The 17,344-nt window shown below is 34.9% G+C and overlaps 1 protein-coding gene across 1 annotated transcript in view; it reads right to left on the bottom strand.

Annotated features, from left to right (window-relative positions):
- IARS2 (isoleucyl-tRNA synthetase 2, mitochondrial) overlaps window positions 1-17,344 on the bottom strand; it is a 62,185-nt gene that overhangs the window by 20,441 nt on the left and 24,400 nt on the right. The window contains exons 10-14 of the mRNA XM_025420974.3: window positions 16,517-16,607; window positions 14,764-14,915; window positions 12,351-12,511; window positions 3,019-3,121; window positions 2,305-2,398 (exon numbers count right to left, since the gene is read on the bottom strand). Of these exons, the coding sequence (XP_025276759.1) occupies window positions 2,305-2,398; window positions 3,019-3,121; window positions 12,351-12,511; window positions 14,764-14,915; window positions 16,517-16,607 (601 nt within the window). The remainder of the gene's footprint in view (window positions 1-2,304; window positions 2,399-3,018; window positions 3,122-12,350; window positions 12,512-14,763; window positions 14,916-16,516; window positions 16,608-17,344) is intronic.

Here is a 17,344-nt window from a genome sequence, read left to right as displayed (position 1 = left end):
CTCTCTTTTCCTTTAACAGAAAATCACCTTTGCTTATGGCTTTTCAAACAATGAATTTACTTAGTACCTTGGCTCTTTCCCACTTCATTCTATCTTCTGCAATTTTTTATTGCAAAAAATAAAAGCTCAGGAAAATGGGATAAAATATAAGCTAATCAATCTAATTCTTATTGACTAACCTCATAAGATTTTTGACTGATTGATTTAGGGGAAGAAGAGGAGGAATAGGAGATCTTAGGAGAAAAAATAGAGACTACAGTTTAAAATTGGGCTTATGTATTATCTTTATTATTTTTTTAAATGTATTATCTTTAAAAGTAGTTTATGTTCTTCTATGCAGGCAACACACGTTTAAATGATAAATCAGTTTTCCTTCTTTGAATTAATTACCTAAATACGACAAAAAAAAATGATATGGTGCTTAGGTGCATTTTACCATTAATTTCATTCAATGAACTATTTCCATCACAAATAATTGGTTAAGAACCTGACACCCTAGAAAGAGTATGACTAAGCTCTATCGGTACCACTGACAGCAGCCAGCGAGGTTTTAATGAGCCTTCATGTAGGCTACCCAGTCAATGGCTCGAAGTATAAAGCATACGTGCTGCGTGGAGTAATGTGAAACCACTTCAGAAATTAAAATACAACAATGTCTGTAGCAGCAACTCTCATGAAGGCCAAAAAAGTTAATGCACTCTGATCTATGTAAACACTGTTTTGCATATGGTATACTTTTTTTGAAATTCAGGATGCTGCCCCAGCGTAGCAGTAGATAAAATCTTCCTCCTATTTACAGCACTGCTTAACCTATCTACTTATGTAGTATTATTTGCCTGTATTTTCAATGTAATTTAGAAACAAAGTACTTAAACTTGCAGTTTTTTTCTCTTAGATATGGTAGGAGAGACTTAAGAAATAATAAATTCTAAAAATTATTAAATAAAAACTCCAAGAGATGTTCCTAACAGGTAACTTACTTGTGGCCATTATGAATTACTATATATATTTTAGTTGTAATATAGAAGAAATGTGAATTTACATGGATTTTGCTTTTCAAATTCCCCAAGTTATTAAAAAGACCCAAAGGAACTTATTTACTTACTAGGAGTCATATGTACATCCTCTCAATAGTGAGGTCCAATACCAGAAGTATACCTCAAGTAAAACTTGGGGACAATCCCCTTCAATCTCCTAAGAATGGCCAGCTGCACAGACCAGCTCCTCTCCCACATTCTCCTGCTCCAGAAAGCAAGCCAGATCTCTTGGGCCAAAGTTGCCCCTTGGCAGCAGAGTGAGGAAGTGTCTGATCCACCCTCACTTCCTTGCCACCTACCTTCCTGTCTTTAATCTCACTGTGACTTCAAGCTTTACTTTTTTAAATGTTTTATTTGGGAGAGAACACAAGAGTGTGAGAGAGCAAGAGATAGCGTGAGAACACCTAAGAGACAAGTGAGAATGTGTGTGAGTGGAGGAGGGGCAGGGGAGATCCCGCTGAGCAGGGAGCCAAACATGAGACTCCATCCTCACACTCTGGGATCATGACCTGAGCCGACTGAGCCACCCAGGCACCCCATGACTTCAAGCTTTATTCTGTTTTAGCTCTGGTGTTCACTCAGTATCCTTAAGGTCATCTTCTTAACCATCTAAACACAACCTTGGATGTACGTCTTCTCCTACCTACCAGGTCTCTCTTTTCTCTTTATTCAGTGAGTTACGAGTGTGCCCAAACTCTGAGTAAGTATAAAATCAGTCAGCTGTCTGTACAGAGGGTGAAGACCCGTGAAAAGGCAAGGTCGTATAAGAAAAACGAAATCCAAAAATCAGGGTTCCTGAGTTCCAATCTGATACTACTAAACTATGTGACCATCACCTAACTTGGCTGTAATTTAATCTCATTTCCTGTTCTGAAAAATGACAGGGGTCAGACTTTCAGTGATTTCTCAACTTTACAGAACTAGTGCCTTGAGGCTGCCAAGTGAGTCAAGTAGAATGAGCTGGTACTAAGGAGAAAGAAAATCCCTGTTTTTAATCGAGCTTCTGTACTGTGGTTCTATATGAAATTTCATTTGGAAAAACAGAAAAAGTTTAAAAATCATTGGCTTAAATGATCTCCAAGAGCCCTTCCAGATCTGAAATTATACCATAGCAAAAGATTTTCAATTTTCTTCCCTGCCTCCCCAAAAAAGGTTTTCTTCCAAATAAAGAAAAAAAAAATATTCCTAGATTATAGATTTCCTCTGAGTTACTATTACGTATTTTCAAAACTGCTTGACTGGTTTATAATCTGTTATTTAAAATTACCTGGAAGAACGTAAGACCATGAAGTTCCACTATCAAACCAGATGTCCAAAATATCCTGACCAGGCACATATTCCAAGGCATCAGCACCACCAACCTAATAAGATAATGTGAAAACGCTTTAATCATGCAAAGTCTTAAAAAAATCAAATGCTTGTACAAGCATTAAACTCACATTTTAAAATGAAACTTAAAATAGTTCTAAGTAATTTGCAATTCAGTACAACTGTTTTATTTGCATGTAAAATGATTGTGACCACCTAATTACACATTTACTAACATAAACTGTTCTCATTTCATGAAATGATATTCTAATTAGGATTTTTCCACATGTGATGCAATCAGTTAACTCTTAATTCAGACCCTACAAATTCCTGACGCCATCAACGTGAGGCACTGCTCTCATACAACTGTGTATGCTTAGTCAACTAAATCAGCTAAAATCAATCTTGGCCCTCAAAGAGATAACAAATAACCCTCGTACTCTACTGCTAGATTAAATACCAAACTTCTTCGGTTAAATAGAACCATCTACTCTCAAACTGCACTGACTTCTAAATTACAGTGGAGTTAATTTACACTTTACTCCACTGTAAATTAACTTAACTCATTAACTTAACATGATGATATAACCACTTTTTATCTCCCAGGAACCCGCATGTTGTAATGAAGTCATGCAGGGCACACAAAGGCTATTGAATGTACATGGAAATTCACCTGAGATAAGACTTCTTTAGGAAGAAGTTGCTCAGGAGGAAGAGTCCACCAGACATCACTGCCGTGTTGTTCCACTAGTTTAATAATATGCTCAGTGGTCTGGCTGTTTTAGGGGGAAAAGGCAGAAATGCTCAATGAAATACAGTGATTAATACCAAACATTTTAAATTTAAGAAACAACTAAAATTAAAAAAGAAAAAATATTTTCCCCTCGCTGCAGAATATTTTTTTATCTTTTTCTCCAAACTTTTTTTTTTTAAGACTTTATTTATTCATGAGACACAGAGAGAGAGGCAGAGACACAGGCAGAGGGAGAAGCAGGCTCCATGCAGGGGGCCCAATGTGGGACTCGATTCCAGATTCTGAGATCATGCCTTGAGCCAAAGGCAGACGCTCAATCACTGAGCCACCCAGGCAAGGCCACACTAAAGCATGGACTTAGCAAGTATCCAGGCTTATATCCTGACTGTCACTTTTTACATGTATGATCATGCCCAAGGACTAAAACTTCATGGAGGACCACACCTAAGGACTAAAACTTCATAGAGGACCACACCCAAGGACTAAAACTTCATGGAGGACCAGGCCCAAGGACTAAAACTTCATGGAGGACCAGGCCCAAGGACTAAAACTTCATGGAGGACCAGGCCCAAGGACTAAAACTTCATAGAGGACTATGCCCAAGGACTAAAACATCATGTAGGACCATGCACAAGGACTAAGACTTCATGTAGGTCCTGGTCCAAAGACTAAGACTTCATGTAGGACCAAGCCCACGGACTAAAACTTCATAGAGGACCACACCCAAGGACTAAAACTTCATAGAGGACTAGGCCCAAGGACTAAGACTATGAGCATGCCCAAGACTAACACTTCATGTAGGACCATACACAAGCCCTAAGACTTGATGGATGACCATGCCCAAGTACTAAAACTTCATGTAGGACCATGGCAAGGACTAAAATGTTTCTAAGTCTTGGTTGTTCCCTCTATTAAGAAGAATACAATTCATTCCTTCAAAAATATTTACTGAGAAATTCCAGTACCATAGAATTGTTCTAGAGGTGGAAATATAGCACTTGACAAGGCAGATAAGATTCCTGCACTAATGGAACTTAAACTGTAGTGATCCTAGACGCTTCCCTCAGAATGCCTCTAAACTAAATGCAATGATCCACGAAAAACCTAGCATGGTGCTCGACATACAGTAAACAGCCAATAAATACACATCAAATGAATACTGAAACTGACCATATCTTTGGAAAGATAAACAATTATAAATTATTTGAGGGCAGGCTGGGTGGCTCGGCGGTTTAGCATCGCCTTCAGCCCAGGGCATGATCCCGGGGATCAGGGATGGAGTCCCGCGTCGGACTCCCTGCATGGAGCCTCCTTCTCCCTCTGCCTGTTTCTCTGCCTTTCTCGCTCTGTGTGTCGCTCATAAACAAACAAATAAATAATAAATATCTTTTAAAAAATAAATAAAATTATTTGAAAACTAAAATCAGGGGAAAATTTATACTACATTTTTTCACAGGAATAATTTATTATCATAGCTTTATTGACATTACAACTTCCTCTAGTTGCTTTCCACTGAGTCAGGGGACATACAATGGTCAAGAGTGTGGACCCTGGAACCAGACAGCTTTGGTTTAATTTCCTGACTCTACCATTTACTAGTTATGTGACCCTGGACACAACACTTAACATTTCTGTATCTGTTTGTAAAATGCAAATAATAATAGCATCATCAAGATGGCTATTGGATATTAATTAAGCTTATATATAAAATGCCTAGAACAATGTCTGGCACATATTAATAAGTATTTACATAAGCATTAGCTATTATTCAAACTGTTTCTTTGAAGTTAGGTAAAATTAGAAAGTAATTTTGTTAACCCATTACCAAAACACAGGCCCATGTTAAAATTTACAGATTAAAATACACATACTAAAGCTAACTTTTGAATTGTCTTCCTTTCTACCACATTCCATTAATGTAAGAATTAAATGCAAGCCCATGAGAGTCAATGGACATGGAAAGAGTAGTGCATAGGAGAAGCTTTACATTCTTAATCTAGATCTGCTTCTCATTATCATGACTATGCAGGGCAAATCATTTAACCTCTTTGGGTCTGACAATTCACAAATAAAATGTTTATGAAAAAAAACTGTCTTAGGAAGCAAAATTCTAATGGGTATTACAAATTAGGCTCTCAAAATGGAAATTCGAAATACCTAAATTGGTATACTAGGAAGGATGGTTTGAAAAAGTATAATGTTATCAGTATCTATTTTAAAGAAGTTAAAAATGATAATAATGTTAAAATGGGCACAAGTCCATATTTCTTGTAGTCAACACATTTTGAATGGACTTTAACAGTAAAGATAAATTTTTGTGATAGAAGACCATAAAAACTTTGTGCAATAGCTAGTTATATGACAATATTTAGTTACATATTACTATTTTATATAGTTTGCACAGAACATTGTAACAGTTAAGAAAATAGGAAAATACTGGAAAAGAAAATCTGAATAACAAAACGCTATTTTTTTAAAGGAATCCCCTCTACAGAGATACTAGCAAAGTACATTTACACATACACAATTACAATAGATAACAATGCTCATACCAATTCTGAAATTATCATAGAAAAGAATGATTTTATTTTTTTATTTTTTTTTAAAAGAATGTCAATATGAGTGTCATATTGACAATTTATTTTCACAATGTAATCATTAGACTGTAGCTTTAGGTAAACAGTAAAATAAAACAGTGTTTAAAACAGTTTTAGATGTGCTGGAAATAAACAGGTTAAGAACACAAAACTAAAAGCAAATAGTCTGAATTTCATACTAATTTATGAAATAAAGTAGAGATATTAGGATTAATGTTATTAATTAAAATAAAAGCATTTATGTGTACACTACACATTGTACTTTTCAAAACACTTTATTAACAAGCACTATCTAATTAGATTCACAGAAAAAAGTCTTTAACAGCTCCTGACAGATACACTGTTCTGTCCCTTGGGGATCCTTTAGTCATGAGCCTAAGTAACAAACACAGCGCTGGCCTTAAAACTGTGTGCCCTAAATCATGGTTCAATTCTGTTTTTACTTCTCCATTCAGCTTCTCTAACTCCTCTATAAAGACAACCACTGTAGTTGTAAATGCACACTCCTGTTCTCTGGGGTTTGCTAAGCAAAGGTAATAAGATTCTATTACCCACGCATAATGAAACCCTGAGCCAGAGATGAAGTTAGGGAAGCAGTCGGTCTCCAGAGATTAGAGTGTTGACAGAACAAGCACCAAGTCCAAAGACCAGATTCTATCAGTCAATTATTACATACTGACAGGAATAGCTATTATTTTTCTGAGCTTCAATTTTCGGGAACACTGGGAAAAGCTGTTAGAAAGAACGCTAGAAAGGTTAGAAAAATTTTATTCTTAAAAAAGGAAAAAGTCCTAGTATCTTACTCTGTAACCTTAAGATTATAGATGTTGCCCATCCATCCATTTTAAAAGACAAAATTCACTTCGAGACCAAGTTCTTTTTTTATATCCCTAAATAGCAGATAATTCAATGAAGTTTTAGAACTATAACAAAAATACCAAACAATAAAGATCCCAATTTTGCAGCTGACAAGTTATTATGGCAACTGTAAAATCCTACCAAGTCCAAACCATCTCTAATCTAACTAAACTTGAAGTTTTGTTGTATTTTCTTATAAAGATATTAGTAATCCACTCATATATATAATTTTTCAATGTAAGAAGTACTTTATAAACACCATATTTGCAAATATACTTTTTTAAAAATCTCATAAGCCTCTTATTTAAGTGAGGAGTAAAGTTTAATTTTGTTTTTCCTTTTAGTTTACCTAAAGATACTTCTAAAAATGACATAACCACACAATGTTATCTATACCAATTATCTACAATAATCCTACAGTAGTTATTTTTTTTCATCTTCAAAAAAAATGTCATAAGTAAAACCACGCACTTTATGTGGTGTAAATGACCCAATATTTTCCCTCATGACATATGCATGTGAATCTGGACAGAAGAATACTTTCTTTCAGTGTCTCCAACAAAAGTACAAAACACTTTAGAAAAGGGAGAGAACCAGTTCTGCTTCATTAACAGAACAAGTCTCACTAATATTTTAGAGCAAGATTTGCTTCCTTACTTTATATCACAAAATATAAAAATATCACGCACTAAATGTACTTTAAAGAGCATTATGTTTCTGCAACTCAGTTCTAAGATCTTAGGACACTATATTACTTGTATTTTTGAAAACAGGAAAAGGAAGCTAAAGATAATTTTGGAGTTTGAGGATAAAAACAACAAAATTTATTATAAGTAAGAATGCAGAGTTCAAAAGATAACACCCTCACAATCCAAACAAATCAAAATTTAAGTGCACAGATTTGGTATCACAAAGTGAGAACTTTTTCTTGACTTGTACGGATGGTCTGAATGACCCTAAAAAATTGTGCCAGAGAATTTTTAAAACAAAATTTTCAATAAAAATAAACATATACTGACGACCTATAAACTTGAGGTAACTATCCTCGATTGTAAAACAAAGAAAAATTTAACATTAGTTCAAACAAAATCTAAAATGATAATTTGTAAAAGAAATGCAAGTAAATGCTACACAAGTGGTTAAAATACAGTCATTATAATACCGTAGCAAAGTCCAGAAACAGCCAAATGTTAGGATGGGTTACATTTATTTGATTTTCATACACTGGGAAGTAGGCAATTATTAAGAGCTAAGCTAGCATTTTAATGGCTGTACGTTCATTCTTCCAAAACTGACTTAGGATTATTTCTTTACATCATCATGGCCCTGTATAATCAACTGTGTGAGACATATCTATCTTCATATAAGAGACAACATTAGTTTTATTTCCTTAAGGATAAATATTTTACAGGCATCACTACTGTTCATAATGAAACTGAGATTATGCTTTAAAAAGTTTTTAAAACAATTTTAAATAATATTTGTTTTAAAAACAATACGTATTTCTTAGTGATACTGAATATTCTTCAGAAAAACATAAAAGGAAAAAGTCAAAAATTATCTTTGGAAATTTAAGAATTCTTGCCTCTTGTTAATAATATCCTGTACTTAACACAGATAGTTAACTTATAACCTACAGATCAGTCTAAATTACTGTTGATAAAAATGGGTGAAACCACTTATCACCACATAATCTATATACTTCAATTTTAATGTTGTATTTCATAAAGCAATAAATCCGTCATAAAACTTTGTACTTTACGTGACGGCCTTATCTAAACACATGCATTACATGTCCCTCCTTAGGTTTCAACCAGTGAAAATCCACTAGGTAATATGAGCAACCATAACACCATCCAATCATTCTAGACTTTGATATCAACTGAGCTGAAGGCTTATTTAGTGGGTTATCAGAAATTAAGCAGCATTAAGATCATGATGCAGAAAGAAACTGTTGCTGTCATTCTACTGTTTCCTGTGTTTTGTCTTTATTAAAGGAAAAATATTAAGGATTGTAAGACAACTTTTCTTCTGCAAGTTACTGGAATAAGAATGAGGTAAGAGGCTAAATTACTTCCAATATATTTACTAAATTTATACATTTAAGTGTAGAGTACACGAAATTTGAAGGGGAGGATTCTATTTTTAACTTAATCCCATACTTATATGTTAAAGATGGCAGGAAATAATTTTGGAGAAATATTTTATTTACTGAACATTATAACATTTTTTTCACCAAAAGATCATTATTATTAACATGAACAAAAGGTAGTTAAAGGTAGCACTCAGGGGCCCCTGGATGAGGCAGCTGACTGCGCATCCAACTTGTGATTTCGGGTTAGGTTATGATCCCAGGGTCTTGGAATCAAGAACACACACTCCCCCCACCAACTCCCTCCCACCCCACCCCCGACTCTGAGGGCTCTGCCCTCAGCAGAAAATCTGCCTGCAGTTCTCTCTCCCTCCTCCCCATGTGCTCTCTCTCGAAAATTAATAAATCATTAAAAAAAAAAACCAAAAACAGCATTCAGACTGAACTGGAAATTACTTGATTGCTTCTAGTAAATTTCTCATAATTCCCAGAAATCAGGGGCTAAATTTCCTAAATGCATAGATTATTGCATTAATACTGTCGAATTGATATAATCACCCAAAATAAAGAAAATTTAACAACTTCTTTTCTAGGTGGTGAACGTTTCTAAATTTTGCCTTTTTTAATGCTAAAAAGTATTTTTTATTAACTAGGAATAAATTTCTACCTAAATTGTAATGGCAGATTTAGAAAAATCAGTAATATTAAAGTCAGAAATGGAATTCTATCTTGAGCAAATACAAATGTGAATATAAAGTATAGATAACATTTACTTCAAATTGAAATTAAACATCAGAGTTTCAAATCTACCAGTCTCTAAGCCTATTTAGAATGTGAATAAATCAATATTTTCTGTCGTGCAACACGTATAATTAAGGCTTTAACTTACAGACTTTCATCCAGAAAACCAAAAGGAATCCTCTGGTTTGCTTAATGGAGTCATCAAGTGTAACAGCAACTCCATGTGGATTGTGTGCCAATTTCCAGTGGAGATGCTGTTACTTTTGATGGTTACCAACTCACTACAATAGAAAGATCTAAGACAGAAAATCATAGTCACTTGATTCTAACTTGCTTGCAAAGAAAGAAGATAACCTTTTGTGCTATCTTTAAAAACTGACAAATAATTAAGAATTAATATCTATCTTCTTAAATCAAGTGTCATGTCACATGAAGGACCCAATAATGGAAGAAGATTAGAGTCATCACTAAAAAATGGTGTACAGGAAAATGACCTACGAATTGATAGACAATTTGGCTAAGTTTGTCTGTCATTTTTGTAGGCCAATATTCTGTATATCTCTTCTGCTTCAAAATCAGGATTCAACTACTATTGTGCAAGCAAGACAATAGGAGATGCACGGAAAACAATCTGCAATGTAAATGTATGAATGTATCACCTATAAACAAAATATAAATAATACCAGATGAAAAACGTGTTTGTGTTTTTCTGACAAAGCTCACATTTATTTCACCTAGCTCAGTGACCACCAATCGACCTATGTACCATTTTATTGTCATGATTAAACAATAGTCCAATAAACCAATTTGCTCTTCTTACTAGTATATGCATATGTCCACCTCAATCACTCTGAGGCATTTCCCTAAATATCCTGTCCTTAAATACCAAAAAAAAATAAAAAATGAGAAACGATGACAATACCTTAAAACATTCCTTAAAAGAAAACTCTAGTGTGGAATTTTAAACAATACTTGTGTAAATTTACCTAAACTTTAAGGTACTAAGGTAGCAGTGGTTCACATTTGACCACGCTCTCAATTATAAGAACAATGTAAGCAACGATATTTAGGACAAAGAGCCTTAGCTCCAAATTGAAGTAATAATACTGAAGTAACCTGACAGTGATTTCTTGGCCTCCAACCTCTAGATTCTTTTCCTAAAATATACTCTCACTCCTCATGCCTATTTTAAAGTTTGAAATACTTAACCTACTATTCAAGCCTCACTATAATTTGCACCAACCAATCTTTCCTGGTGTTTATCTTTCTAAAACCCTCAACACCCTACAGTCCTATTATGGTTCCTATACATGTGTGATGCTTCCCCCTCTCCAAGCCTTCAGCTCCTGCTGATCCCTCTACTTGCAAAATACTTTGCCCAGTTTCCTACCTAATCCTCAAGGCCCTACTCAAATGCCATATTCTCTGAATAAAGCAAATGAGTTGCTTTATGATTCACTATTTGCCCGAGGCGGGGCCTCTAGTTCTTCCCTGAGCCATGTTGCCCTCAGATGTCAGATCACCCATGAAGCAGCGATAAAATGTATATTTAAATTGAAAAGGAACTGGGGCGGCTGGGTGGCTCAGTTGGTCCAACTCTTAATTTTGGCTCAGGTTGTGATCTCAGGGTCAAGGGATCTAGTTCCACATTGAGCTCTGTGCTCAGTGGGGAGTCCACTTCACATTCTCTCTCTCCCTCTCCCTCCCCTGCCCTGCTCATAAGCACACATGCACATGCTCTCAAATAAATAAGTAAATCTTTAAAAATAAACAGTAAATTGAAAAGGAACCTTTACACAAAAAACACTAAGAACTACCTATTATGTGGCGATAGATGATTAAAACAAAAATCCCACCCCACTTTAACCAACATTTTAAAACCCCTAAGGTACATGCATTCATAAAACGACCACCTAAAAAAATATGGACAATGCTGACAATGAAAAGCGGAACATTTTTACATAAATTCTGATGAACCCCAAAGGAGGGACATTCAACCCTATGTCTACAATCTCTTGAACTCCCCGTTCTTTACTTACTGGCCTTCATGCCCTCAAAAACCTCCCTGGATCCTCAAGTGATGAAATGTGAAAATATTTACCAAATGGGTTCAAACATTTTACTCACGTTAAAACATAGTTTAGCAAAAATTCCATTAACCAAATTAAAATAAAATTACTCAAAGAAAATGAAAACCTAGGATATATTCCTAAAAGGAATGATTAAAACTCCCCTTTCCATATCTGATAGTAACAGCAATACCAAAACTTCCCTAATTTCCCAGAAGATAAACTAGCTAGACTATGATCTCACTATGATCTCAAAGCTGGGACCATGTCGGTCTTATTCACTGCCTCAAGGAATGTCTAGTGTCTAGATTAGGAAATACATTTTCTTTCTGCAGTAGAAGCTTTTCTACCCTGCACTGTTGACGATGTTCATGTACTATCTTTTCAAAAAAAAAAAAAAAAGAAACTTAAGGAAAAGAACAAATAGTTCGGAAGGTAATCATCACTAGAATAAATGTAATTTTGTGCCTTTAACTATATTACAGTTTCTTAAATTTTAAAGTCTATAATTACATAATGTTATTTCTACTGAAAGAGACAGTAGCCCAAAGTAAGAGAGGGACTCTAATTCCTAAAGAAAAATTGCATACCAGGATCCCCTCCTGATGCCTGATTCTGGCACAATGCTACAGGCACACAGAAACAATGAATTCCCATTGAAAAAGGATCAGAGCCTCTGCTTTTAATTATCCAAACTGAAAAAATGCAGTTGTTAAAATTTCAACCATATCAAAGGATCTTTTTGAATTATATTTTACTCCCCCGAAGACTGTGATTTTAGAATATGTGATTTAACATATCTCAGTTCTCTCAATAGTCTAATAGACATTTTTTTACTTTTGAACAAAACATAGCTCACTTTAAAATGCTGAAAAAACATAGAAAAAGTTCTACCTGTTGATCAAGAATTCATCTTTTGTCTTGTGATGAAATACAGGGATTGGAACACCCCAAACTCTTTGCCTTGATATACACCAATATGGCCGTCTGTCCATCGTTTCGACCATGGCATTCAGTGCTGATCCAGGAATAAATTTCACTTTTTTTAACAATTCCTGCAATTGATTCACAAATCAAGTCCAGTAAGTGTAAACAGAACAATTTTTCCAGAATTGCCACCATTTAGCCTAGAAGTTCTTTATTTTCAGTGTTTATAGTTATTTACATGTCTCCCCAATGCCCAAAAAACTACAGTAAAAAGCTACAGATTTCAGAACAAATGAAGCAAAGTTAAAACACGGCCAGAAAGGATCTAATTAATAACATCAAGAGCAGACTTCACCATTAGAGAATGTGACCAGAGATTTTATACTAACTTTCAAGCACCCTAGGTCAAAACTGGCAATAACAGGGTTAGCAGAAGCATTAAACTTCATTAAACTATAGTCAAAATCCATTGAAACTTGATTTCGATGATAATTTTTCAGTACTTAAGAAGTGTGCAATTGTTGTAGATTAAGAAACAAGGATTGTAATAGAACCTAATTTCACATAGTGTAGTTTACAACATAGAAAACACTTTCTCAGAGTCCCAGTTCTTATTTACTTACTCTCTCAAGAACTCTCCCTACCTGCAGCCCCACAAAATTGTTTTTTATTTCATTTAATTTGTCAATTACCAAAAGATGAACTGTATAGGAAAATGTTTGGTCATAATCTCCAAAAAGGCCAAAATATGTTAATTAAATTTTTGAGAAATTCTCCATGCGTTAATTAAAGCATTTTCTACTTCCAGAGCAATTTAAACATTTTCCTCACTTAACCTGAACTACAAGAAATCCTCTCCCTGGGGGGCACCTGGGTAGCAAAGTCAGTTAAACTTGCTTGGGCTCTTGGTTTCAGCTGAGGTCATGATCTCAGAGTTTTGAGATCAAGCCCCAAGTCTGGCTCTGTGTTCAGCGGGGAATCTGCTCAAAATTCTCTCTCCCTCTGCTGCTCCCCACTGCTTGCTCCCTCTCCCTCTCCCTCAAATAAATAAATCTTAAAAAAAAAAAATCCTCTCCCAAGAAACCCTTTGTAGCACCACCTACTGGCAGAATGGCAACATCTGCAATTCAATTTGATTACTGCTTGGTTTAAAAATCCAAGAAATATGAATACAGACTGGATATTTGATTCTGTTAAGCAATAACCATTACCTTTATAAGACGGTAACAATGGCATTCACATTATTTTTACATAATCTTTATCTTTCCGATACACATACTGAAATATTTATGGAAGATATAAGGCCTGAAATTTGCTTCAAAATAATCCAATGGGTAAGGAGTAATAGGCAGGGGTGGTAGGAACGGCAAAAATAAAAATAAAACTGGCCAAAAGTTGATTAATGTTGAATTTGGGTGGTAGAAACAATAGGGTATGTTATTTTATTTCCATAAGAGGAATTGAAAATGGTCTATAAAGGACAATTAAAAAAGACAAAAAAACCACTTGGCTCTAGCGTATTATATCACACTTAGATGTTCTTCCATAAAAAAATCTGTGCAGAGCTAGAAGTTACTAATCTTAACTTCTACAACTCAGGAAAACAGATTTCACAGGAATGTAAAAAAAACAAAACACAAAAAAGTCCATATTACAGTTCCCCATTCTATGCAAATGTAGAAAATGTAGATTGCGTGCATAGCTTCAAATTGCCAGGCCAACAAATAAACCAAGTCACTACAGTTATATGTTAAGATGAAAACAGGAAAGCAAAATATCTTCATTATCAGCCTGATTAATAAATATGAATTTGAGCTTTTTCACTCAATTAAGTTGTTCATGACACACACAGAGATACATAATTATAGTCAATAAAAGAGCTCAAATATATATTAATATTTAGAATCCCCATTGTAAAGTATTTGTTAACTCAAGGCAATTTCTTAAATGGACTGTAATTTCAATCATAAGGAAGAACGGGGGTTTTTAGAATGTTTTACTGAATGTTTACTGTGTGCCACTGTTCTGGAGCTTTTATTCACTTACCTCATGAGGCAGGCATCATATTATCAGCTCCATCCCGATGAGGACACTGAGGTTCTAAGAGGTTAAACCATCTCCTGAACTCAGTTCTGTCCTAATTTATAATATGCAGGGCAGGAAATTTAGACAAGTCCCTTAACCTCTTTAAGCCACACGTGTGTAAGGAAGGTAGAGAAATCCAAGATCCTTCTAAAATCATAATTTTATGAAATCAAATCACCGAATCATTATAGCAGTAATCCTTTCTTTTCCCCAAACCTTACCCTCAACCTCGTATGCAACCCTTTCACACTGAGGGGATGAAAACCCAACATTCACAGTAGAATGTCTCTTATACCTTGGCTGTAGCCTTGATATCCGTGATATTTACAAACCACTGCTTGCTGGCACGAATAACCACTGGTTTCTTAGTCCTCCAGTCATAGGGATAGCTGTGTACCAATCTCTCCTCTTTCAACAAATGCTTTGCAGCCTGAAGCATCTTTATAACTTGAAAAATAATCAGTAACAATTTATATTAGACATAATTAAAAAGTTACTATGAAAATCCTAATAACTCTCTAATTCCCAGGGAGTATTAAATCTGGACTAGTAAGTACCAGTCTGTAAGAGTAGCCACTTACCAGCTGTCAAAGGCATAATCTAGGAATCTCCCGGAAAAAAAAAAAAAAAAAAGAGACTATAAAACCTTAATTAGACTACAAATTAAGCCACTCCCATGGCTTTTCACTCCAAAGATAAATAGGATATATCAAAAATTCTACATTTGAAATTCATAGTCATAGTGTTTCATACCATGAATCTTAAAATGGTTTCCAAAAAATCCAGAAGAAACCAGCTACAGTGGATTGAATTTTAACTTCCCAAAAGATAACCCTTGGTACCTGTCAATGTGACCATATTTGGAAATAGGATCTTTGCAGACATAATCCAGTTAGATTCACACTAGATTCAAGTGCACCCTAAGTCCAATGACTAGTGTTCTAATAAGAGAAGAGGACACATAGACACACGGGAGCAACAACGGGGTAAAGATTAAAGTAATACAGCTGTAAACCAAAGAATGCTAAGGGTAACCAGAAGCCACCGGAGCACTGCCCTGCTAACACACTGATTTCAGACTCCTAGCCTCCAGAACTATGAGAATAAATTTTTATTGTTTTAAGCTACTAAATTTACGGTACTTTGTTAGCATAGTCTCACGCAAGCAATACACCCTTTAGTTAGCCTTAGTGTAAGTCTGGCCAAAGAAAAGTCTTCAGGGCAGCCTGGGTGGCTCAGCAGTTTAGCGCCGCCTTCAGCCCAGGGCGGGATCCTGGAGACCCAGGATCGAGTCCCACGTCAGGCTCCCTGCATGGAGCCTGCTTGACCCTCTGCCTGTGTCTCTGCCTCTCTCTCTCTGTGTCTCTCACGGATAAAGAAATAAAATCTTTAAAAAAAAAGAAAGAAGAAAAGAAAAGAAAAGAAAAGAAAAGAAAAGAAAAGAAAAGAAAAGAAAAGAAAAGAAAAGAAAAGAAAAGAGAAAAGAAAAAAGAGAAAAGAGAAAAGAAAAGAGAAAAAAAAGAAAAGAAAAGAAAAGAAAGAAAAGAAAAGAAAAGAAAAGAAAAGAAAAGAAAAGAAAAGAAAAGAAAAGAAAAGAAAAGAAAAGAAAAGTCTTCAGAGTACCTGGTCCTTGGATCCAAAATTATAAAAAGTCAGAAAGCCAAATCAAGGCTGGAGGATACCTAAGATCATAACACATCAACAGTGCTTTACATGTGCTCAATCAATTATAAGGGTTATAAAAAGAATAGTGTCTGATACACAATCAACAACTAGCCTCAAGCTTGATTTTATTCTTCCACTAAACTAATACTGTTGTGGCCCTAAAATAACATCACTTGCTAATGATTCTCCTGCTTTACTTAACTAAATAGAGCAACTTTAAAGCAAAAGAAATCTCAACCTCCATTTTAAACCACGGGGTAAAATAAACTACAATTTTAGATCTTTGTTTCTAATGAAAGTGTAAGATGGGAGAACAGCCAGCAAAGGTTGCTGCTGTTTTTCAGAAAATATATATTTATGATAACAACATACACAACACTCACCCACATCTGTTCCCTCTTCAAGGACAGCCTTGTTTTGAAGTTTAGGACCTGCAACATCTGTGAAAACTCCATCTTCATCCACTAAACAGTCCTACAAAGGGTTATTTTCAACAATTAAAGTACGAAAACATTTAATCTTATGACAATTGCTGACAAAACAATATATATAAAACATCTCAGTATAGTCTTTCACTGTATTGAAAATCTGGGTACAAATACCATATGATCTCACTCGTATGTGAAATTTGAGAAACAAACAAAAGAAAAAGAGAGAAAAAAAGAGAGAAAGAAACTAAGAAACAGACTCTTAACTATTGAGAGCAAACTGATGGTTACTAGAGGGGAGGTGGTGGGGGGCAGGGGGCAATGGGGTGAGTATTAAACAGTACACTCATCATGATGAAAAATAAAATAATATTCAAAAAAGTAAGATATATTAAAAGCACCTTTAACTTAGTCTCTCTTAATTTCTAGATCTATGGCAATGTACATATATTGTGCTGACTTTGGGATGCATCTGAAGTAAATGGAAAAACTTCCTAATTGGCATGTAAAACATAAATTTAGAAAGGACTGTTTACTTAAAAAACAAAACAAAACCTGTTCTTTTCAACTAGTAAAACCTGCTTGCCATTTTTCACAACTAAAAGCAATCTGTCTATATGAATTAATACTTTGAAAGAAAAAAATTGTCCCTACTTAATATTTTTCAATTCTAATTTTGTGGTGATTTTGTGTTAATTCTAGGAAATCTTTCTCAATTAGTATGAATTAATGAGGCATTAGGGTACTGAACATTAGGGTACTAAGCATTTCACAACTAAGTTA

Source organism: Canis lupus, chromosome 38 (assembly GCF_003254725.2).
Source record: "Canis lupus dingo isolate Sandy chromosome 38, ASM325472v2, whole genome shotgun sequence".
In the NCBI taxonomy this organism is placed as follows: Eukaryota; Metazoa; Chordata; class Mammalia; order Carnivora; family Canidae; genus Canis; species Canis lupus.
Note: the sequence above shows the minus strand (reverse complement) of the source record. Positions and strands in the feature narration are given on the sequence as shown.